This window comes from Equus asinus, chromosome 12 (assembly GCF_041296235.1).
Source record: "Equus asinus isolate D_3611 breed Donkey chromosome 12, EquAss-T2T_v2, whole genome shotgun sequence".
NCBI classification, from domain to species: Eukaryota; Metazoa; Chordata; class Mammalia; order Perissodactyla; family Equidae; genus Equus; species Equus asinus.
Genome location: NC_091801.1, coordinates 35,544,013 through 35,567,342, shown reverse-complemented (window position 1 = coordinate 35,567,342; position 23,330 = coordinate 35,544,013). Strand labels below are relative to the sequence as shown.

Below are 23,330 nucleotides of genomic sequence, written 5' to 3'. Positions count from 1 at the left end.
AGACTAGAAAAGGATGACTTACTTTCTGGCAATCTTTTTGAAAGTAGATTGAAATAATTCTTCCATAACATGTTGCTGTTCACGACAAAGAATTTCTGTCATCAACTGCAACAACATAGGGCTTTCAGATAATTCCAATGCATCTAGAAACTAGAAAAAAAAATATAATAACAATAATGATAATAGTAATTTTGATGTTTTTTTGTTTGTTTGTTTTTACCAGTTCTAATTAAAAATAGAGAGAAAACTATAAAAGAATTTCATAGAGAATTAACAAATGCTAATATTTTTGCAGATACAATGAATGCCTGGCATAAATATTTGAGTTTTGATTCTTTTAAGGTTTTGCAAATATATTTTCCCTCTTACACCTTTTAGGATCTTCTCTTTACCCCCAAGTCCTGCAATTTCACACTGAAATGCTTTCACTGAGGTCTTTGCCTTCACCATTCCCAGCACTCTGTGGGCCTTCGTACTCTGGAGATATGTATCTTTTCCACACCACTTCGTTGTATGGCAGAGGTTCCAGGCTGCTCATCTAATGTTCTCATCTTTACTGTCCCGTTTTCCACCTCAACGTCTGTTTGTTCCACTTTCTAGAAGATATTCTCAATTTTATCTTCTGTTCTGTGAAGTCTTTTTTTAAATTTTGCTTTTATATGTTTAATTTCCAAGAGCCCTTATTTGTTCTCTTTCATGGACACAGCACCTTCTCTCATCTCTGAAGCTACTCTGCAGTTTCTTTGACGTGTTCTTATCTCCCTTTGTTGACTCAGTCCCATCTGAGTTCCACTTTCCAGTTGGTTTACATCTTTCTTAAGCTGGAAGCTTTCTTCAAATGTTCAGCGAATGTTTGCACTTAATTTTACATTAATGCATTTACATTAAGAGAAAGCACTAAAGATGCACTTAGAATCTTTGTGGATGTTAACACCCCTAGGGGACAGATTGTTGGGGAACAGGATACTTAGATGCACCAACATGACAGTGTCACCCCATCGATTACTTGCTAATTGCAGAAGAAAACATACCATTCAACAGAGAGATGTGCAGTCACCACCTTAACCAGACTTGAGGTCACTAACAATGGGACAGTGACACTATTTGCTCCTGCTATGCTATTGTTGCCAAAAAGATGAGCATAAGTCTCATGACCAAGCTTTAAACCTAACTTCCAGTACAGAGGAAATACAGAGGATGCAGGAGAAGTTAAAGAACATCTCAAGGAAACAATCAGACAAATAGGGGACTACATCCAAGAGAAGTACTCTGGTTTCTTCCAAAAGCTCAATGTCATAGAAAAATAAAAGGGATATAGGGGTGAACTAGTTCTAGATTAAAACTAGAGATGTGGCAATACAATGCAATCATTAATTTGATCCTGATTTGAAAAAAACAAGCTAAACATGGGGATCTTTGGAGAAATGTACTGTGGACTACATAACACATGGTATTAAAGGAGTGTTAATTTTCTTAGGTATGACAACAGTATTGTGCCTATTCTTAGGACATGTATGCTGAAGTATTTACAGGTAAAGTATCATGAGTCCAAAACTAAGTTGCAAATGGTTCAGCCAAAACACACACACACATACATACATATGCAGATAAAGAAAATAAATCCAAATGTTAACTACTGAATGTAGGAGATGGTCATATGGATGTTTGTTTTACTATTCTTTCAGCTTTCTGTATGCTTGGAAAAAATAATTTAAAAAGGATGGGGAGGAGAGAATCTGTGTGGATGGGTGGTATTTGTAAACTGGCCTTTCCATGTGGCTGCTTGGCTTTCTTATAGGATGGTGACTGGATCCCACAAACAAGAGACTCAGGAAAGAGAAAGCCAGGAGGAAGCTGTAAGACTTTTATGTCTAGTCTTGGAAGTCATGTAGCATCACTTTCACTGCATCCTTTTTGTTATGAGTGAATCTTTAAGGCCAATCTATACCCAACAGGAGGGAAATCAGACTTTGTCTATCAATGGAAAAGTCACAGTGTAAGAAGGACGTGTGGGACAGGGTATATCAGTACAGCCATCTTTGGAAAATATCATCTGCCACACATACACCATGTGTTTATCTTTACTCTAGCATTTATTACAGTGTATTTTAATCATCTGTTTCTTTCTGTTTCTGTTTACTTCCTTGCTTTACCAGAACCTCCCTGAAAACAAAGACAATGTCTTCATTATTTTTGAGTATTCAGACATTAGCCAGGGCTTAGTCCATCACAAGTATGGTAGATGACTACCCATCTTTTAACGGTCACTCTCTTATTTTTTATTTAGTGGTTGAACCCCTGAGTTTTAGCTGATTATACTGTTGCCCAAAGCAAGAACATTCATAGCCTTGCTTGCAGATGTATGTGGCGAATAGGATGTCAGCATAATTGATTTGTACAGTTCTGGATTAAGCCTTTACAGGGAAGGGATATGTTCCCTACTTCCCTTTCCTCCCTCTTGTTGGCTGGAAAGGAACAAGACGGCAGGAGCTGAAACAGACAGACTGGACAAGACAGAAGCTATGTACAGAAGATGACAGAGAAAAAGGGAAAAGGAGAAAAGGTCCCTGTTGACTATGGAGCTACCCTAGGTCGCCAATCTAGAATCGTACAGAGGAGACAAATAATCTGTCACCTTGTTTAAGCCAATGGAATTTTAGAGACCTTCAGCAGTACATTAAATAATATAGGTGATAATGACCAAATCTTTCTCAAATAACCACTACTTAAATTTTAGTAAGTGAACTATATTGGTAATATTCTATTTCTTCTCTCTTTTGGGAATTATTCTTCAAAACTCATACGTTATGCATAAAAATATTTTTATGCATAAAGTATTTCACAATTTAAAAATGGGCAAAAAATGAATTACAAAGGATTCAGATATACATCTGCCTCCACAGCAACCGGCTTTCAAAATGAATTAAACTGATTCTTAAAGTTAGAACACTTCTCTGACTCTAAATATTTCACTTCTTCTCATCAAGAAATACAACAGAAAAACACCTAATGTTTTGATTTTACTTGGTACTACTAAAAACTAACCTTCTTCATGCAGTCCACATAATTACTGTACTGCAGAGTTCCTGGGGGAAATTCTTCAGATTTCATAGGAAAATTAGAAACGATGAGGTTTTCAAGAACAACCTTAAGGTCCTCAAGGCTGCCTCCAGTAAGACTGGTGAAGAATGGAAGAAGAATTATAGCTTGGCCCTGTGGAGCGATGCAGACATATGAAATTGTACTAGTTGTAGCTTATGAATCTTACAGAATCAATTACATTACTGCTTTCTAAAGACCTTGCAGACAAAGCACTGTGTGGATTCAATGAGAACACCTTCTGGATTACATCAAAAACCAACCTGAATGCAATTCTATACCTCAGCTTCTACTCTAGAGGTCAGTGGGCCAACTCAGGGCGATGTACATGTACATAAATAGGACACTCTGTGATGATTCTGTATGTGATTTCTCCTTCTGTAAACAAAGATTCTAGTAGAAATATACTGGATAAGTTTTGTGTGGAAAGAACATCTTGAATAACCTATGGGGTAATTTACAAATATTCCTTGAAGAACTCGCCCAGAACTTCACACTGAGCTTAAAAGGAACTAGGTGTTGTTTCCTATCTCCTTTGTTTGGCAGGTGAGTTCCAAGACTCCCTCATATTGAGAAATGAGAAATTTGATTAATCACATACAGCACAAAATTCCATAGAAATATTCTCATGATCTAGAAAAAAGACAGCTTTCATTAAAGCCACATTTTATTAGAGTATAAAATCTAATTATTATAGGACTTTAAAATGACAATATTTATGCAGTTCTTGAACCTAAAAATTACCAAGATATTTGTATTATTTACTAATAGAAAAATGAGTAATAGATTAGATTGTGTCATTCTTTAATACAGCGATTCTCAAAAAAGCTAATTTAAATCATATATATGCAAAGATAAGTGTTACTTCTTCTAAGTATAGTAATCCCATTGCAGTTATAGTTATCTTTTGGAGAGACATACTAAAGTAGGTACAGATCAGATAACACGATGCCAGGGGTCTCCTTCAAGGTGATGGGTGGGAGTGACTGCATAGTTGGAACAAACATGCCCACAGACAGATGGCTATTGAGTCTGCGTGATAGGTACACAGGGGTTTATTGTGCTAGTCCCTCTGATTTTGAGTATGTTTGAAATTTTCCATAATAAAAAGTAGAAAATATCACAAATATGCAAAAATATAAACTGGGAAAGTAACGGAGAATGTAATCTGAAAAAAAATCTTTTTTAATCACTTGCCTTTAAATGCAGATCCAACTTTGAATCAGCAAGTAGACTAACATATGTTGTAAAGACTTCAGGGAACATGCAGTGATTTGTATTAAAACATACAGATGAATCAATCTAAAAGAGAAGAAATAAAAACGATACATTTCTATACTATGCCTCTAATTTCCTTTAACATATTTTTCAAATTTTTAAATTTCAGAAATGACCTATAAATTTGTTCTTGGCCTTCAACAATATTTCAACAATTCTTGTTCTGAAATATTTTTAAACTATCTGATAAGACAAGCATAAAGGCACACTAAAAAGACAAAGTATAAGAAATGATAATGAGTATAAATGATCACAATGTAAAATCATGGAAAAAGTGTAAAATTTAAAGTAATCAGCAATTACTCAGTTAAAATATCGTTTTTTTTATCAAACCAATGTTTTTTTCAGGAAACCTCCATCAAATTTTTAAAGATCCAAGTTACAGAGTCCAAAATAACAAACACAATTGCATTTTTAATATCTCTCAAAATACCTGCAAAATTTTTGCCAACAAGGTAAGCACTGCCATTTTACTTTCAGGAGCAGAATCTTTGGCCCACCATGAATCACACTTCTTCCAGTTTTGCAGAATTATAGTTGCAAGTTTCAGTCCTTGGTGTTTCTCACTGGTTCGATCCCTGAAGCTCTGATCTAACATACCATTCAAAACATTGCTCACCTGAAGCAATTGGGTGGTGATTAAAGAAAAACTCTTAATATCAAGACTGACAAATATCTAACAGAATTTACTTTTATTTCATATGCTATTCTTGAAAACGGAAGATGCTGTTTCTATAAGAGTTGTTTACTTCACAACTCCTCAAACTTGAGAACAGCCCTTTAAACGTACAAATTTTCCCATAAAAGTATGAGATGTCTCATTTATGAAATCACGCTCAACCTGCTATTTCTTGTTTTCTTAGTTGGGAGAAACAACTGACTCTCTCCTGTCACCATCACCACCATATGCCCATGTGCACATGTAGACATACACACATTCACACACCCACACATCTGCACAAAGGCATACACATACATGCTTGTGTGCACAAATGTCCTGTCCCACCACATTTCCAACAGAGATATCCTAATTTTGGTGAGATTTATACCCAATGTTCCTATCATTATGACAATGTAAACATTTTTCACAGATGATCCAAGTCATATGCTACCCATACTTTTCCTTTCTTGCATAACATTTTGATCTCACTAAAGTTAATACTCATCTGCTTTCTTTGCTGTTTCCAATGTGCCTATCATTATTTGTCATCAAAAGTTCCCAAATTAATTAAATCTCCTCAAGACATCTAAAACATCAGGAAGTCTATCAGCTCCATCTCTCATAAGCTCCATCTCTGATAACTCCTGCTCTGGAATGGCAGTGACTGCTGCCCCCTGGGTCTCATTTCAGCACCTTCTGGGAGACTCGTCCACTTCTCTGTGTTCGGGCTGACTTCCCAGATCCAACATCTTCCTCTTTCTTGGCTGACTGCCTTATTTCGGTAAAGTATTTACTCCAGTAGCTTCCTGACGAGAAGTGCACGTGAGATAGATTCCTTTGAGATCTGGCATGTCTGAAATATCTGCATTCAACTCTCACACATAATTGATAATCTGGCTAGAGTCAGAACTCTAGCTTGGAAATCTTTCCTGAATTGTGAAGAAAATTTGGCTCACACTCTTCCACCATTTACAATGCTGTTGCAAAGACAAACATCATCCAATTTCTAGATCCTTTTAAATGTAATCAGCTTTTCTCCTGTAGAAATTTTTCAGGATCTTTTCTCATGGTGAATCCCCAGGGTTCTGAATTTTCAAGAAATTTGCTCCATGGGGAGCTGTTTTCATATACTGTGCTGGTCACTCAACAGCCTTTTTCCATCTGGAAACTCAAGGCCTTCATTTCTGAGAGATTCTCTTGAGGTGTATTATCCATGAAGGCCTCTCCTTGGGCCTATCTTCCCTCTGCCGTGGAGGCCCTGGTGCTGCACCTTGTAGATGGATCCCAAGTTCCTCCTCTTTTCTCTGCCATTTTCTAGTTTGTCTTTTTACTCTCTTCTCTGTGAGAGTTTCTGAATTTTATCTTTCAACCTATTTATTTCATTTTTAATTTCTGATGCCTATGCTTAATTCCCAAGGATGCTTTTTTGTTCTCTGATATTCTTTTTCAGTAGCAATTCTTATTTCAGTATCTTCTCTCATCTCTCTGAAGTTTCTTGTTTTTTCTTTTTACATTTCCATCTCACTGGACAGTCTCTGCTTCAAGTGGTTTTGACCCTGTCAGAGGCCCTTTCCGCGGGTGCTTCATGCTCCTTGGTTGTTGGTACATAACGAGGAACTGAGTCAAAGCACTGTACAGTGGGCAGGGATCGCTGGCAGTGAGGATCACTGTAAGCTGATCTGACTGGGCAGTGATGACAGCATCTTTATTTTCTCTTAGGCTTGTCAAAATATCCTGATATCCTGCCTGGGGATACATACCTGGCTGACTGTATTCTGGGAGTCAAATTAGGGGAAAGTGGCTAAAAGTCTCAAAGTTCATAATTTAGGCACACTTTCACTTAACTTCCCTGTATTTAGGAAAGTATCCTCACACCACAGAAATACAAAGGATCACAAGAGACTATTATGAACAATTATATACCAACAAGTTCGACAACCTAGAAGAAATGGATAGATTCCTAGAAACACACAACTTACCAACACTGAACCATGAAGAAATAGATAATCTGAAGAGATCAATTACTAGTAAAGAGATTGAATCAGTAACAAACAAACAAAAGTCCAGGACTAGATGGCTTCACAGGTGAATTCTACAAAATATTGAAAGAAGAACTAATATGAATTCTTCTGAAATTCTTCCAAAATTTAGAAGAGGAGGGAATACTTTCAAAATCACTTTATGAGATCAGCATTACCCTGATAACAAAACCAGACAAGGAAAACTACAAGAAAACAAAATTGCACAGGAATATCCCTGATGAATATAGATGCAAAAATCCTCAACTAAATATTAGCAAACCAAATTCAACAATACATTAAAAGGATCATACACCATGATCAAGTAGGGTTAATTGCAGGGATGCAAGGATGGTTCAACACACACAAATCACTCAATGTGATAAACCACATTGAGTAAAATATCTAGGAATAAACTTAACAAAGGAGGTCAAAAGACCTTTACACTGAAAACTGTACAACATTAATGAAAGAAATGAAGACACAACTAAACGAAAAGATATCCCATGTTCATGGAATACAAGCATTAATAACGTTAAAATGTCCAGGGACTGGCCCTGTGGGTCAGTGGTTAAGGTCATGCGCTGTGCTTCAGTGGCCCAGGATTTTGCTGGTTCGGATATCTGGGTGCAGACATGGCACCGCTCAACAGGTCATGCTGAGGCGGTGTCTCACATGACACAACTGAAGGACTTACAACTAGAATACTATGTACTGGGGGGCTGCTTTGAGGAGAAAGAAAGAAAAAAAAAAGATTGGTAACACATGTTAGCTCAGGTGCCAGTCTTTAAAATAACAAAATAATGTCCAGACTACTCAAAGCAATCTAAGGATTCAATGCAACCACACCAAAATTCCAACGGCTTTTTTCACAGAAATAGAACAAACAAATCCTAAAATTTGTATGGTATCACAAAAGACCCCAAATAGCCAAAGTAATCTTCAGAAAGAAGAACAAAGCTGGAGACATCACACTCTCTGAAGTTAAAGGTTAAAGAAAATACTGGGGTGGAGAAGGCCTTTCTAAGTATGACATGAAAGACAAAAACAATTAAAAAAAAGAAGATTGGTAAATTTCACAATAAAAAATTAAGTACTTCTGTATGGAATAAACATTCCAACAGATTGAAAGAAAAAGGGCCAGTGGGAAAAAGTACTTTCTGCATACATGACAGACGGCTACAATTCTTTTTTTTTAAATTATTTTTTATTGAGTTAATGATAGGTTACAATCTTGTGAAATTTCAGTTGTACATTATTGTCTGTCAGTCGTATTGTAGGTGCACCCCTTCACCCTTTGGGCCCACCCCACACCCCACGTTTCCCCTGCTGGCCACTAATTTGTTCTCTTTGTCCACATGTTTAAATTCCTCACATGAGTGGTGCCATACAGAGATTGTCCTCTATTTGGCTTACTTCACTTAACATAATTCTCTCAAGGTCCATCAATGTTGTTGCAAATGGGATGATTTTGTTCATTTTTATGGCTGAGTAGTATTCCATCGTATATATACACCATGTCTTCTTTATCCAATCATCAGTTGATGGGCACTTAGGTTGCTTCCACGTGTTGGCTATTGTAGATAATGCTGCAATGAACATTGGGGTGCATGAGACTTTTGGAATTGCTGACTTCAAGGTCTTTGGATAGACACCCAGTACTGGGATAGCTGGATTGTATGGTAGTTCTATTTTGAATTTTTTGAGGAATCTCCAGACCATTTTCCATAGAGGCTGCACCAGTTTGCACTGCCACCTGCAGTGTATGAGGGTTCCTTTTTCTCCACAAACTCTCCAACATTTGTTGCTATTTGTTTGTTATTTTTGTCATTCTAATGGGTGTAAGGTTATATCTTAGTGTAGTTTTGATTTGCATTTCCCTGATGATCAGCAATGATGAACATCTTTTCAAGTGCCTATTGGCCATCCATATATCTTCTTTGGAGAAATGCCTGTTCATGTCTGCTGCCAATTTTTTGATCAGGTTGTTTGATTTTTTTGTTGTTGAGTTGTGTGAGTTCTTTATATATTATGGAGATTAACTCTGTCAGATATATGCCTCGCAAATATTTTTTCCCAATTAGTGGGTTTTCTGTTTCAATCCTGTTTTAGCTTGCCTTGAAGAAGCTCTTGAGTCTGAAGAAGTCCCATTTGTTTGTTCTTTCTATTGTTTCCCTTATCTGAGAAGACATGGTGTCTGAAAAGATCCTTTTAATACTGATGTCAAAGAGTGTACTGCCTATATTTTCTTCTAGAAGCCTTATGGGTTCAGGTCTTACCTTTAGGTCTTTGATCCATTTTGAGTTTATTTTGGTAAATGGTGAAAAAGAATGGTCAATTTTCATTCTTTTACATGTGGCTCTCTGGTTTTCCCAACACCATTTGTTGAAAAGACTTTCTTTTCTCCATTGTATGCACTCAGCTCCTTCATCGAAGATTAGCTGTCCATAGATGTGTGGCTTCATTTCTCGGCTTTCGATACTGTTCCATTGATCTGTTTGCCTGTTTTTGTACCAGTACCATGCTGTTTTGCTTATTGTAGTTTGTAGTATGTTTTGAAGTCAGGGACTGTGATGCCTCCAGCTGTGTTCTTTTTTCTCAGGATTGCTTTAGTGATTCGAGGTCTTTTGTTGCCCCATATGAATTTTAGGATTCTCTGTTCTATTTTTGTAAAGAATGTCATTGGGGTTCTGATTGGGATGGTGCTGAATCTGTAGATTGCTTTAGGTAGAATAGACATTTTAACTATGTTTCTTCTTCCAATCCATGTACATGGAATGTCTTTCCAACTGTTTATGTCGTCATCCATTTCTTTCAGAAAAGCCTTGTAATTTTCATTGTATAAGCCTTTCACTTCCTTACTTAAATTCACCCCGAGGTATTTTATTCTTTCTTGCGATTGTGAATGGTACTGTGATCTTGAGTTATTTTTGGGTTAGTTTGTTATTAGAGTATAGAAATGCTACTGATTTATGTAAATAGATTTCATCCCTGAAACTTTGCTGTAGTTGTTGATTACTTCTAAAAGTTTTCCAATGGATTCTTTAGGGTCTTCTATACATAAGATCATGTCGTCTGCAAACAGCGAGAGTTTTGCTTCTTACCTCCCTATTTGGATTCCTTTTATTCCTTTTCCTTGCCTAATTGCTCTGGCCAAAACCTCCAGTACTATGTTAAAGAAGAGTGGTGAGAGAGAGTATCCTTGTCTTGTTCCTGTTTTCAGGGGGATGGCACTGGTTCTGCCCATTGAGTGTGATGTTGGCTGTGGATTTCTCATATATGGCCTTTATTATGTTGAGGTAGTTCCCTTCTATCCCCATTTTGTTCAGAGTTTTCATCATAAATGGCTGTTGGATCTTGTCAAATGCTTTCTCTGCATCTATTGAGATGATCATGTGATTTTTATTCCTCATTTTGTTGATGTGGTTTATCATGTTGATTGACTGACTGATTTGCAGATGTTGAACGATCCATGTGTCCTGGTATGAACCCCACTTGATCATGATGAATGATCCTTTTGATGAATTGCTGAATTCGGGTTGCCAAAATTTTGTTGAGAATTGTTGCATCTACGTTCATCAGTGATATTGGCCTTTAGATCTCCTTTGTTGTGCTGTCCTTTTCAGGCTTTGGTATCAGTGTGATGTTGGCCTCGTAGAATGTGTTAGAAAGTGTTCCATCCTCCCTAATTTTTTGGAATAGCTTGAGAAGGATAGGTATTAAATCCTGTCTGAAAGTTTGGTAGAATGTCCCAGGAAAGCCATCTGGTCCTGGGGTTTTATTCTTTGGGATGCTTTTGATTGCTCTTTCAATCTTTTTCCTTGTGATTGGTCTGTTCAAATTGTCTGCTTCTTGACTAAGCTTTGGGAGATTGCAGGAGTCCAAGAATTTATCCATTTCCTCTAGGTTATCCATGTTGGCATACAGTTTTTTGTAGTATTCTCTTATAATCCGTTGTATTTCCGTGGAGTCTGTTGTTATTTCTCCTCTTCCATTTCTGATTTTATTTAATTGAGCTTTCTCTCTTTTTTTCTTTGTAAGTCTGGCTAGGGGTTTGTCAATTTTATCTATCTTCTCAAAGAAACAGCTCTTTGTCTCATTGACCCTTTCTATTGCCGTTTTTGTTTCAATAGCATTTACTTCTGCTCTGATGTTTATTATTTCTCTCCGGCTGACTTTGGGCTTTGTTTGTTCTTCTTTCTCTCATTCAGTTAGGTGTAGTTTAAGATTGCTTATTTGGGATTTTTCTTCTTTGTTAAGGTGTGCCTGTACTGCAATGAATTTTCCTCTTAACACAGTTTTTGCTATATCCCATATGAGTTGCTATGCCATGTTATCGTTTTCATTTGCCTCCAGGTATTTTTTGATTTCTTCTTTAATTTCTTTAATGATCCATTGCTTGTTCAATGGCATATTGTTTAGTGTCCACATCCTTGTGCCTTTCTCAACTTTTTTCTTGTAATTAATTTCTAGCTTTATAGCATTATGATCAGAGAAGATGCTTGTTATTATTTCAAGTTTTTTAAATTTATAGAGGATTGCTTTGTTTCCCAACATATGGTCTATCCGTGAGAATGTTCCATGCGCACTTGAGAAGAATGTGTATTTTGCTGTTTTCGGATGGAGTGTTCTATATATGTCTATTAAGCCCAAGCAGTTTAGCTTTTTGTTTAGTTCCACTGTTTGTTGATTTTCTGATTGGATGATCTGTCCATTGATGTGAGTGGGGTGTTGCAGTCCCCTACTATTATTGTGTTATTTTTGATATCTTCTTTTAGGTTTGTTAATAGGTGCTTAATGAACTTTGGTGCTTGTGTGTTGTGTGCATAGATATTTTTAAGCATTATTTCTTCTTGATCAAGTGTCCCTTTGATCATTATGCATTGGTCCCCTATGTCTCTCTTTACTTGTTTTATCTTGAAATCTGTTTTGTCTGATATAAGTATTGTGACACCTGCTTTCTTTTGTTTGCTATTAGCTTGGAGTATTGTCTTCCACCCCTTCATTCTGAGCCTGTGTTTGTCCTTGGAGCTGAGGTGTATTTCTGGAGGCAACAAATTGTTGGATCTTGTTCTTTAATACATTTTGCCACGGTTTGTCTTTTTATTAGAGAGTTCAATCTGTTTACATTGAGGGCGAGTACTGATGCATGAGGGCTTAATGCTGTCATTCCATTGCTCATTTTCTGGTTTTCCTGTGTTTCGTTTCTTGTCCTGTGTGTTTTAGCCTACCCATTGACTTCCGCAATTTCTTATGCTGGGTTTCTTAGATTTTTCCTTATTTATGTTTTGTGCGTCTGTTCTGTTTTTTAGTGTAGTGGCTACCCTGAAGTTTGTATTCAGAATTTCGCATATAACATAGTCCATTTTCTGGTGGTCTCTTACTTCCTTAGCCTTGACTGTTTCAGTCCCTTTCCTCCTTCCCTCCTAAATTATTATTTTCATCTCTTATTCCAACTTGTGTTGTCAGTTTGTGGTTAGAGTGATAAGATTGTCTTTGCTTTGTTGATTTACTTCCCTTTATCCTAATGCTACAGTTGAATATTTGCTATCCTATTCTGATTCTATCTCTTTGTCTCCCTACACTGTGTTTTGTGACCCGTTTCTCACTTTTTTTCTGTTTTCAGATATGAGAGCCGTCTTGAGGATGTCTTGTAGTGGAGGTCTTGTGACTATGAAGTCCCTTATCTTTGTCTGGAAAAGATTTAATTTCTCCCTCATATCTGAAGGATATTTTTGCTGGATAGAGTATTCTTGGCTGAAGACTTTAACCCTTTAAAGTTTTGAATATGTCACTCCAATCACTCCTAGCTTCTAAGGTTTGTGTAGAGAAATTAGCTGAAAGTCTGATAGTGGTTCCTTTGTAGGTTATTTTTTTCTGCCCTGCTTCCCCGAGTATTCTTTCTTTGTCATTCATTTTTGCCATTTTTACTACTATATGCTTTGCAGTAGGTCCTTTTGCATTGACAAATCTAGGGGATCTGAAAGCTTCCTCCACACACATTTCTCTCTCAGTCCCCAGATTTGGGAAGTTCTCTGGTATTATTTCGTTGAGCACACTTTCTGCTCCATTTTCCTTTTCCATGCTCTCAGGAATTCCGACTATTCTTAAGTTGCATTTTCTGATTGAGTCAGCTATTTCTCAGAGATTTTCTTCAGTTTTTTTAATTCTTAGTTCTCTTTCTTCCTCTGTCTGGAGCCATTCAGCCTGTCTAACTTTGATTATGCTAATTTTCTCCTCTATGTTGTCTACACGGGCATTCAGGGAATCTGTATTCTGTTTTATCTGATCCATTGTATTTTTCATCTCTAGTAAAATTTCTGATTGATTCTTCTTCATAGTTTCAATCTCTTTTGTGAATTAACTCCAGAACTTGTTGACTTGTTTCTCCATATTTCCCTTTCCCTCACTGAGTATTTTGATGATAGCTATTTTGAACTCATTTTCACTTAGTTTACCTATTTCCAAGTCCTCAGGACATACTTCCGTGTTTTTATTGTTTTCCTTTTGGACAGGAGCTTTTATAAATTGCTGGATGGTAGAGGAGCGGTTTTTGCACTTGATGCTATTATTCGGTTGCAGCTACAGCCTGTCGCCACTAGATGGGGGTCGAGAGCTGCGTGTTCTGAGCCCTCTGCCTTCAGCTGCAATGGCAGCACACAGCGTGGGTTGGGTGAGGAGGAGGGGCACTTTCTCTTGCCTGCCGACCTGGACTCGGATCAGCTCTCGCTCTTTGGTCTCCTGGGGCCCTGGCTTGCTGGGGTTCCCCCATGTGAAAGCTTTCCCCCGTTAGAGAGTTTCCACTGCACGGGTGGTGGGAGTCCTGGATGATCCCCAGACACACGGCCCCTCCCCTGCTCCTTCCCTCACCTGTGGCAGCAATCCCAGTCTCTAGGGGAGGGAACAAAGTTCTCTCTTACCCTGGTTCCTGCTCCTCCAAGGGCGGCTCCAGCCTCTCCGCCCTCCATCGTTTGGCTGCTGTGGGTCTCTGACAATTTCTATTAGGGTTTTTTTTTTGGTTGGAAAGCAGTTGCTCTTTTTGGTTGTAATTTGGAGGGGAGAGAGTCCCAGGTGAGCTCATGCCGCTATGTTGCTGACGTCACTCCCAGAGGTCTACTATTCTTAATATACAAAAACCTCTTACAAATTACTAAGAATGGACACCCCAACAGAAAAATTCTCACTAGTGGAATAATAAAATGCTTTTGTTATGGTGCTGAGTATTTCAAACTTTACTATGTTGCTTAAAGAAATACTTGTGTTATATACTGAATGTGATTCCAATCTTCACTAAATGTCTTTCCTTAAAAAGAAAAAAAAAGGAATGCGACCCTTACATTCAAGTATGCCTAGGGTCCGCCAGTGCAGAGACAGTTCTCCTTTCTGGAGAATGAGTCGCCTCCAGTCTCCTCAAGTTGGGAAGGATCAGTCCCCTGATAACATGATGAGGCCAGGTGATCTGGCAGGGAATGGCTAATCTTCAACTAATCTTCAATCTCTCTGCAGACTCTCCTTCACACCCTGCTCTCTGTACTCCAAAAGCCTGGGGTCTCCATTGTCTGACCCCTTTCTGAGTTCTGTAGCACAAACTGGCTGCCCATCTCCCCATTGCTATGTCACATCACAGCTTTACTGGACTCTGAAGTCTATCACCCCTTGTCCTTTTGCTTTCCAGTTTCCAAAATGTTGTCACTCTTCTCTTTTCTCCTTAATCTGTGTTCTTTAAGATTGTTTCTTTTTTTTTTAACCCTGTTTCTGTCATTTTAGAGGGATCTGAGGGGGAAAGGGAGGTGAATGCATATGGTTTTTATCTATCACCTTTACCAGAAGATTGAATAGTTTAAAAAGCTCAAAATGCTATATTTCCTGAGTGTCATAGGTCTACTACAATTCTATTTCTAACTTTAAAAAACACAAATTCATAGTGCAGTCTACCATAAAATATTTCCCTAAAGTAGACAACAAGCACTGTTTGGAATAAAAGCTTAACTCAGTAGGAAATTATGCACTGTCTCTTAAAATGGTCATTCCAACAGTTAACAGTTTCTAATTGTCTATAGACCAGGATAATTTTGAAAAGTTTTTAAGTTTAGCAAACCAAAGTCAACTATGTATTAAATATATTCATGTCCAAAGTTTCAATGTGAGGGGGGAAAGTGGGCTACAGCAGGAACATGCTCTCAGTATGAAGACATGAAAGAACCATGACCACAGAAAGGACCACCAGAATGCACAGGATCAGCTCAAAGCTGGTGGAAAAGCAAAGGCAGGCACAGGCCTCAGGACAGGTTATGAACTCCAATGCCAAGTCTTGGCAAAAGTCAATATTCTACACAGCTGTGCCTCATATTAGGCCTAGAGATTTTGGGGGAGTGAGGGATTGGGGGAAAAAAAAACAATGTTTCAACACCCATTAACATTATTAACTATTCATAAATGCTGTGTTTTGTTTCCTTTGGTTTTGTTTTTAAACACTGGCAAGAGCTTTAAATATTCCAGGAAGAGATCTTTTTTGTTTTAATGATCTATTTCAGGAATATAGCAATCCTTTAATGAGCACTATATAAGAAAATATTTACTGAAAGGAAAATTTCAATACCATTTTGGGATTATCCACAGATGATTTCATGAGCTCCAATACAGCAAGATCTAGATTTTTCAACAATTCAGTGTTGATCGTTTCTGAGAACAAGCTATAAAAATACTCTCCATGAGAGAAGCTGATGATGTTTTTCTGGGACCCTCCTCTGGATGGCATAGACAACACTGTCGTGTCCAGGAGAAGACTCACAAGGTGCTCACACTGTGAAGAAGAAAGAAGTGTGATGACAGGAGTAGAAGTCTTATGTGTTACAGAAAGACTCCTGGGATAGCTGTGAACCTGGAAAGTGGACAATCAGAGTAAGGTCTAAAGGTGCCTGATATCTGAAAGCCTGGTTCAAGCCTGGGTTCCAGTTTAAATTGTAAACATTTCAATTAGCCTCCATTTTCTAGGTTTCATTTTGGGAAAGAAATCTTCCCTAACTCACGTTTCTCCCAAATTTCCAGAAAATCATCCTCTTGTTGCTTTGAGAGGGGAGTCTAATAAGGGTGAGTATTTTTAGACAATTTAAATATGTAATCTTCTTTCATTAAGTGGACAAACAGGTAAAGAAGAACTTTCTGCTACACGAGAAGAGAAGGTGGGTGAAACGGACTGAACACACAGGACCGGCTGGTCGCTCTCAGCTAGCAGAGACTGCTTGAGGCCAGCACTACACAGTTCAAAAAGCCATGAAGATATTGTTTCGTGGTGCCTCTGGATTTCTCCTCCACAGATCAGCCACTGGAAGAATCAGGAAAGACAGAGGGAGAAGATACCACTGTCAACACAGTCCAGCTTTTTATTCACAAAATGTTCTCTGCCTAAAGTCCTTTTGGAAACAAAGTGGGATAGACAAAAATCTCAATTTAAGAAGACTGCTGTTATATTTATTTTATTAAAAAAAAAAAACTTTTAGAGAAAAAGTCAGCTCATATCAATCAATTATAGTACTTGTGCAGTGAAGAACTTACCCCACTAAATTCCTGTTTTTAGAGACACACTGCAAATGAGTTATATATTTACATCATTAAGACAGCATAAAATATAACTGTTTTTCCTACCAGTCCTCCAAAAGCAAAGGCCAACTCCAGAAGTCCACTGGCCAATCGCTTACAATTGGGATCTAGTGAAGGAAGGCACTGTTGTTCATCTCCAGGTGCAATGCTTTTATAAACCAAGGAAAGAAGTTTTGTGCCAATAGAATGATGCTGATCTGCAGACTAAAATAAAGTCAACACTGAATTATCCAGCAATAACATATTTTATAGGAAAATACAATTTGACACCTTTCATTAATTAAAACATCCAGGTTAGCTAACACAACTGCCTTCCAACTGACAGGAAAATTTTCATTCCACTTTGCTTTCTATGCTATATTTTTCATTTATGTTACCTAGCTACAAAGGCACAGCAGCAGTTAGCCCTTAAAGTTCTTCAGAAGACTGCTGGAAATATTCAAATGCCTTTTATTTTCATTTTATATTTATAAAAATATTTATAATTTTTATATTTACTTTCATATTTATATTCTACATGTCTGGAGAAAGTATTTCTATAATTCCCATTTCAAGCCTGGTCTGTACATAAAGGATGTCTAACAAAGAATATAAATAAAATAGACTGGCATAATAAAGCTAAGAGAAACGTAAAAATAAATTGGCTATGGTTACCTGAGATGGTATTATAACACACAAAAACCCCGCTCTATGAAGTTGTTTACAAGCTGACACGACAGAAGCCAGCCTGGCCCTGTCCACGCAAGCATCAGGGCAATACAAGTCAACTGCACAGAGCTCTTCAATGCTGGCCATGCGAGAAAAACAAAAAGAAAACCAGATGAGAGCTGATCTTGTTAAATTATCAGGACACACTGAAAACATGTGTGTGTTCTGTTATAAATGTATTTACTAACTACCTGGCACTCAATTTCATTACATAGCCTTAGAAAGCAAACACAGGCTAGCACCAAACAATGGTCCCATGCCCTTATGCGGCCGTGGAAACGAGGGCTGCTCACCCAAAGGCCTAGGGGAGCCATATGCTAACCAGAAAATTTTCAAACAGTTGATGAGAATCTCTGCACCAAACACCCCACTAATTAGATCCTTTATGGAAGAAATGGCTACAGCAGCCATGCAAGCAGCTGCCAGAGCACAGGACACACTACGACCTTAAATTCCATAATGCTGCCCTGGGCACAATCTAAATGCCCACCTCTGTGCTGTTATCTTTTCCTTGAGGTGCATCTCCAGGATGTCTTTGTATGGGGACTTCTTCAGTGCTTTCATCAGGTTGGTACAAACATTGGGAAGACAGTTCATAACTGCGACATCACCGATGTTGAAACCTATGCTTGAGGGCTCACACAGGGTTTTCACTAAGAGTTTCATAAGGTTTGTGTTACACACATCCTTCTCAAGCAGCTGTAAAAGATGATTTGAATAAAAACACATTTATTAGCCAGCACTTAAATTTTCACTAGAGTGTAAGGTCCACGAGGTTGGGAATTTCTGCCTGGCTAGGGCAGGCGTTGGCAAACTTTCTCGGTAAAGAGTCAGACAAATATTTTAGGCTTTGTGGGCCATATGTCCCTGCTACAACTACTTAATTAACTGCCATTATACTGTGAAAGCAGCCATGGATAATGTGTGAAAAAATGGGCCTGGATGTGTTCCAATAAAACCTTCTTTACAAAAGCAGGCGGCAGGCGGGATCTGGCCTGTGGACCACAGTTCTCCAGCCTCTGGCTTAGGTCAATGCTGTATCCCCAGGACAGGGCCTGGTGTACAGTAGGTGCTTAGTATATATTAACTGAATGAATTCTTTGGAGTTCGTTTATATAATAAGCCTCAGAGATACATTTACAAATATTTGCTAATGTATAAACATACATTAAGGCAGATGTTTGCTTATCATATAAAATGCAATATCTAATAAAACTTTTAGAAAAACTATTTTGTACTTTATTCACACAATGAAAATCTGAAGTACATGCAAAGTTTTATTATTTTCAGGAACAGATAACTCCTACAGTAATGGAAAGTTCTAGGAAAGTCAAAATCACTTCTCACAGGTACTTAATAAGTATTTCCAAATGCCAAGTACTGACTTAAAATAAACAGAGCAGCAGGAGTGAACCCACCTTCCAGCCTTCTGGGGAGGTGCTGAGGAGCGTTGTGGTAAATTCCATAATCCGGACCACAATTGTACATTTGCTATAATTATATCTTTCTCCTTCTTGTGGGCTGGGTCTGTTACCTGTTGCCCCAGTGCCAAAGTACTTTCCTGCTGCCATAATATCATGCATAGCAATGCTTTCTAAAAAGAAAGCCACCGCTTTCCAAAGTGAAGACTGTGTTTCAGTACCTAGAAAAAAATTACATTAAAATATTACCATATGCATCCTTATAACCCCACTAAAATTAATGTGAAATTCCTTAAGTATAGGCATGATATACTTTTAGTCAAAATTAAAAATTAAAAAAAAGTTAAAGCTGAATAAAATGGTAGCTATTTCTTCTCATTTCAAAATTAATATGACTCAAACAGAATTCAACTTTAGAGTCATACAATAAGAACACATTTATGAGAGGTTAGGTCTTGATTCTCAAACACTACCTGTGAGAATATAAATTATTATGATCTTTTTGAAGGGCAATTTGGAAAACCATACCAAAAGCTTTAAAAATTGTGCATGCCTATCAAATGTCAAAAACCTCAGTGTTGAACCAGCATTGAAATTTTATCCTAATGAAATAACAGCAGAAATGGAAAGATGTTGTGACTGTGATTTATAGTAAGAAATATATACGGGCGTCTATCCCCAGTTTCTGACCCAGAACTCCTAAAACCCTTGTAAATTCCTAAGTGATAAGAACACTAGGAGCATCTTTTATTCTAATATTGGGACTTTGACCCTGGTCCTAACACAGAGCCCCTGAAACCCTTTAATTTCCTGGGGGATAAGAGTGTCTTTTGTTCTAATGAGGTAACTCTGGGTGGGCTCTTGGATGGCTCCTGAATGAGGCTGGTTACTAGAAAGACCAACCTGTGATTAGCAGCTTGGAATTTTCAGACTCACCCCCCATTCTCTTGAGAAGGGAAAACGGCCGAAAACGAAGTTAATGATCAATCATGCCTATGTGATGAACCTTCCAAAAGTAAGGGGTCTGGAGAGCTTCCAGGCTGGTGAACACATGGAGATGCTGGGAGAGTGGAGCACCTGGAGAGGGCATGGAAGCTTCATGCCCCTCCCCATAGACCTCACCCCATGCATCTCTTCCATTTGGATGTTATTCTTATATCCTTTATCATATCCTTTTGTAACAAACTTGTAAACAAAAGTAAATGTTTCCCTGAGTTCTTTGAGTCGCTGTAGCAAATTAATCGAATCCAAAGGTAGAGGAGGTCATGGGAACTTCCAATTTGTACCTAAGTCTGACAGAAGTTGTGGGTAACTGAGGGACCTACTACTTGTGACTGGAGTATGAAGTTGGGGGAGGCAATCTCATGGGACTGAGCCCTTAACCTGTAGGACCTGAGGTTATCTCCTGATAGACAGTGTCAGAACTGAGTTAAATTGTAGCACACCCAGCTGGTGTCAGAGAATTGCCTGGTGGGGGAAAAACCTCCACACATTTGGTGACCAGAAGTGTCAGAAGTGAAGCGTTCTGTGTAAAAAGTAAAGGAAACACACAGGAGAAAAACAAAATAGGAAAGAACTGGGTTTTCCCACAGAGGAGGTAGATTGAACTGAGGTTTTCCATTACAGATGCGTTTGTAAGAATGTTTATTTTAGCACTGTTTTTAATAATCAAAGAATAGAAACAACCTAAATGTCCTTCAAAGGAGCAAGGGAGAGACAAATTATGGCAGTTGTTTTCAAACAGGTGTGTATGGGTACTGGTCATTTTATGGAATCAATTTCAGATCAACTCCCCAGTGACTTTTTCATAAAACTCATCTGTCTGAAAACATGCCTGTGCTAGTTCTCCCGTTCCATTTCTACTCCTTTCATGATTACCCTTCTCCTGCTTAACAAAAGAAGACAGCTACACCTTTCTCCTTTCCTCAGTCTCACTGTAGTTTACTATGCCAGTGTATAAAGATCTTCAGAACCCCAAACAAAGGGACAATTTAAAATAGTGGTGCACATGTTGAAAGAGTGAGTAAAGGTAATGACTAAGAAACTCTTTGTAAGTCTGATGGTTTCCAATTATTTGTTTTCATAAAATTTAAGGGAAGTTAATCAAACTACCAACTGACAGATGATTAAAAATAATTTTGATGACAGGTCACTATGTATTCAAAGAAGGGAGACAAAATAGATTAAGAATTACATTCTCAAACACCAAATATCCTTGACTCCAACGACCATGGGCTGTATGACAATTCTGATCACAGATACGTTGAAATGTGGAAACAATGTGCATTTTAGAATTATTCAAATATAGCACTTTTTTATGTGAACCAGTTTTTTTAGTACTAAAATCCATATGAAACAATAGAATTCTAATCACATAATTTTACTTTTTATATATAATAATTATTTATCAAAAATTTTATTATATTTATGTTGTGGTGGTGGTAATAAATGTAATGGACACTAATAACGCATATATTGACAGCAAAGAAGAAACTTTAAACACATAGACCCTATTTTTCCAAAGATGGTTATAAGTAAAGACATAAGCAAAAAAGGAGAAAAAAATGTGGGGCTTATGGAATGGTAGCAATAATTCAGAGACTTGCAAAATTTCCAGTAAAGAAACTGTATTTTAAAGCTGATGATGTTGAAAATGAAACTACTATAGTATTTAGGTTCCAATGAATACATTTTCTTCAAATAATGTCAACAGCTTTATATTAAAGTGTCAACATTTACAACACAACAGAAATTATAACTTTTTCAATTATTTGAAGCTATAAATAGGAAAATTTATTCAGTCAACTTTAAAGTTTGAAAGAAGGTACCTTGTTTTTAATGTCTTCCTCCCCTTAGAGGGTAAATGAATAAAATAGTTTGAAGACTATTTAATTGCAATACATTTACATAGTTTGGCAATATGTGGTCATTTAGATCAGATCAAGATAAATATACTAACATAAAAAGATGTCTAATATGTTAAGTTTCTTTTTAAAAAACAAATTACAGTAAAGCATGAATAACGATCCCATTAACTAAAAAATTAAAATTTAAAAAATAAATATATATTATATGTATAGAAAAAGTTTAGCAAGGTAAATACTAAACTGTTATAATGTTTACCATTAGGGAATGTGATTAGGGGAGAAGGTTTTGCATATTTCCTATGCTTTTTTCCTTGTTTAAATTTTCAAAATGAGGACATATGAGATCTTTTAAAACAATAAATTTAAGGTACTATTTGTAATTGAGTGGCTATTACTTCTGTTTCTAAAGTTTCACAACTTTTTTGACCTATCCTTCTGAGAATCTCATGCTGGAATCCTGCAGAATCCCATGCTCGAGAGTCAGATTTTCTCAGAACAGTATAAACTCTTGTTTTTCTGAACCCTAGCATGTGCACACACACATTACCTTCTCCCCACTATGCCTGACTCTACCATCCTCAAACTAGAAGGAAGATAGCTCCTAGGGAGGAAGGTTCTTTTCTCCCCAATTCCCATAATACAGACTTCATCTCTGACAGAATAAGAGAGAGAGAATGGTAGTTCCTTCAGTCAGCAACCACCTCCACTAAAGAGGATGCAGCGTTTATATTAAAAATCATTTAGGGCCAGCCCAGTGGCACAGGGGTTAAGTTCACATGTTCTGCTTCTGCAGGCCAGGGTTCGCCGGTTTGGATCCTGGGTATGGACCTATGCACCACTTGTCAAACCCTGCTGACATGCTTGGGCAGGCTTCCCACATATAAAGCATGTGGGCAGGAGTCCCACATATAAAGTAGAGGAAGATGGGCATGGATGTTAGCCCAGGGCCAGTCTTCCTCAGTAAAAAGAGGAGGATCAGCAGCAGATGTTATCTCAGGACTAATCTTCTGCAAAAAAAGGAAAAAATCATTTAAATAATAGAACATGTCCTGAGTAGCAAGTCTGCACAGCTCAGCCCATGAGAGAGGATTTAGGTGAAACCCCAGAAGACTAAAAATATGCCTGTTCAGACAACCTTGAAGGAGAGAGCGTATCAGTCAGCTGATAGCTCCAGACGCTCTATCCTTAGAGAGACACACCTCTCAAGAGCCATGCCCTGCCTTTACAGGTCCCATTCAGGTCACTAGAAGGACAGAGTCTGCCTTCTTCCCAGCATGGGCTGAGGACAACACAAAACATTCCACCTTTTGCAGACAGAACATTCTGTCCTCTGCAAACACTGTTATTACCATACATAAAAACTCTTAAGGAATAGGAAAGTGTAAGAAAAAAAAGAAATGCTACAGAGAAACAGGGAATAAGATTATAGAGCCTTATATCAGGAAGAACTCTTTTAATATACTTCATGCAAACAAAAATCTCAAAAGGTTATTTTATAAAAAGGTCATCAAGAACCTGTGAACAGGGCAGAAAAGAAATATGGAAATTTGGACAGGTTTTTGTAGCCTTGGTTGCATATCAAGTCCTTCTCCCACCCTCACTGTGAGACTGATTAAAAGTACTTCACACAGTACTAAATGAACATGCTCTGTTATCACCATTGCTATGGTTATTTTCA

The 23,330-nt window shown here is 37.7% G+C and overlaps 1 protein-coding gene across 1 annotated transcript in view; it reads right to left on the bottom strand.

Annotated features, from left to right (window-relative positions):
- The window catches only part of PRKDC (protein kinase, DNA-activated, catalytic subunit), a 216,425-nt gene that overhangs the window by 98,927 nt on the left and 94,168 nt on the right, over window positions 1–23,330 (bottom strand). Inside the window, exons 32-40 of the mRNA XM_044744138.2 lie at window positions 18,783–19,006; window positions 17,855–18,063; window positions 17,311–17,443; window positions 16,702–16,860; window positions 15,656–15,859; window positions 4,811–4,996; window positions 4,297–4,401; window positions 3,046–3,213; window positions 23–150 (exon numbers count right to left, since the gene is read on the bottom strand). Of these exons, the coding sequence (XP_044600073.2) occupies window positions 23–150; window positions 3,046–3,213; window positions 4,297–4,401; window positions 4,811–4,996; window positions 15,656–15,859; window positions 16,702–16,860; window positions 17,311–17,443; window positions 17,855–18,063; window positions 18,783–19,006 (1,516 nt within the window). The remainder of the gene's footprint in view (window positions 1–22; window positions 151–3,045; window positions 3,214–4,296; window positions 4,402–4,810; window positions 4,997–15,655; window positions 15,860–16,701; window positions 16,861–17,310; window positions 17,444–17,854; window positions 18,064–18,782; window positions 19,007–23,330) is intronic.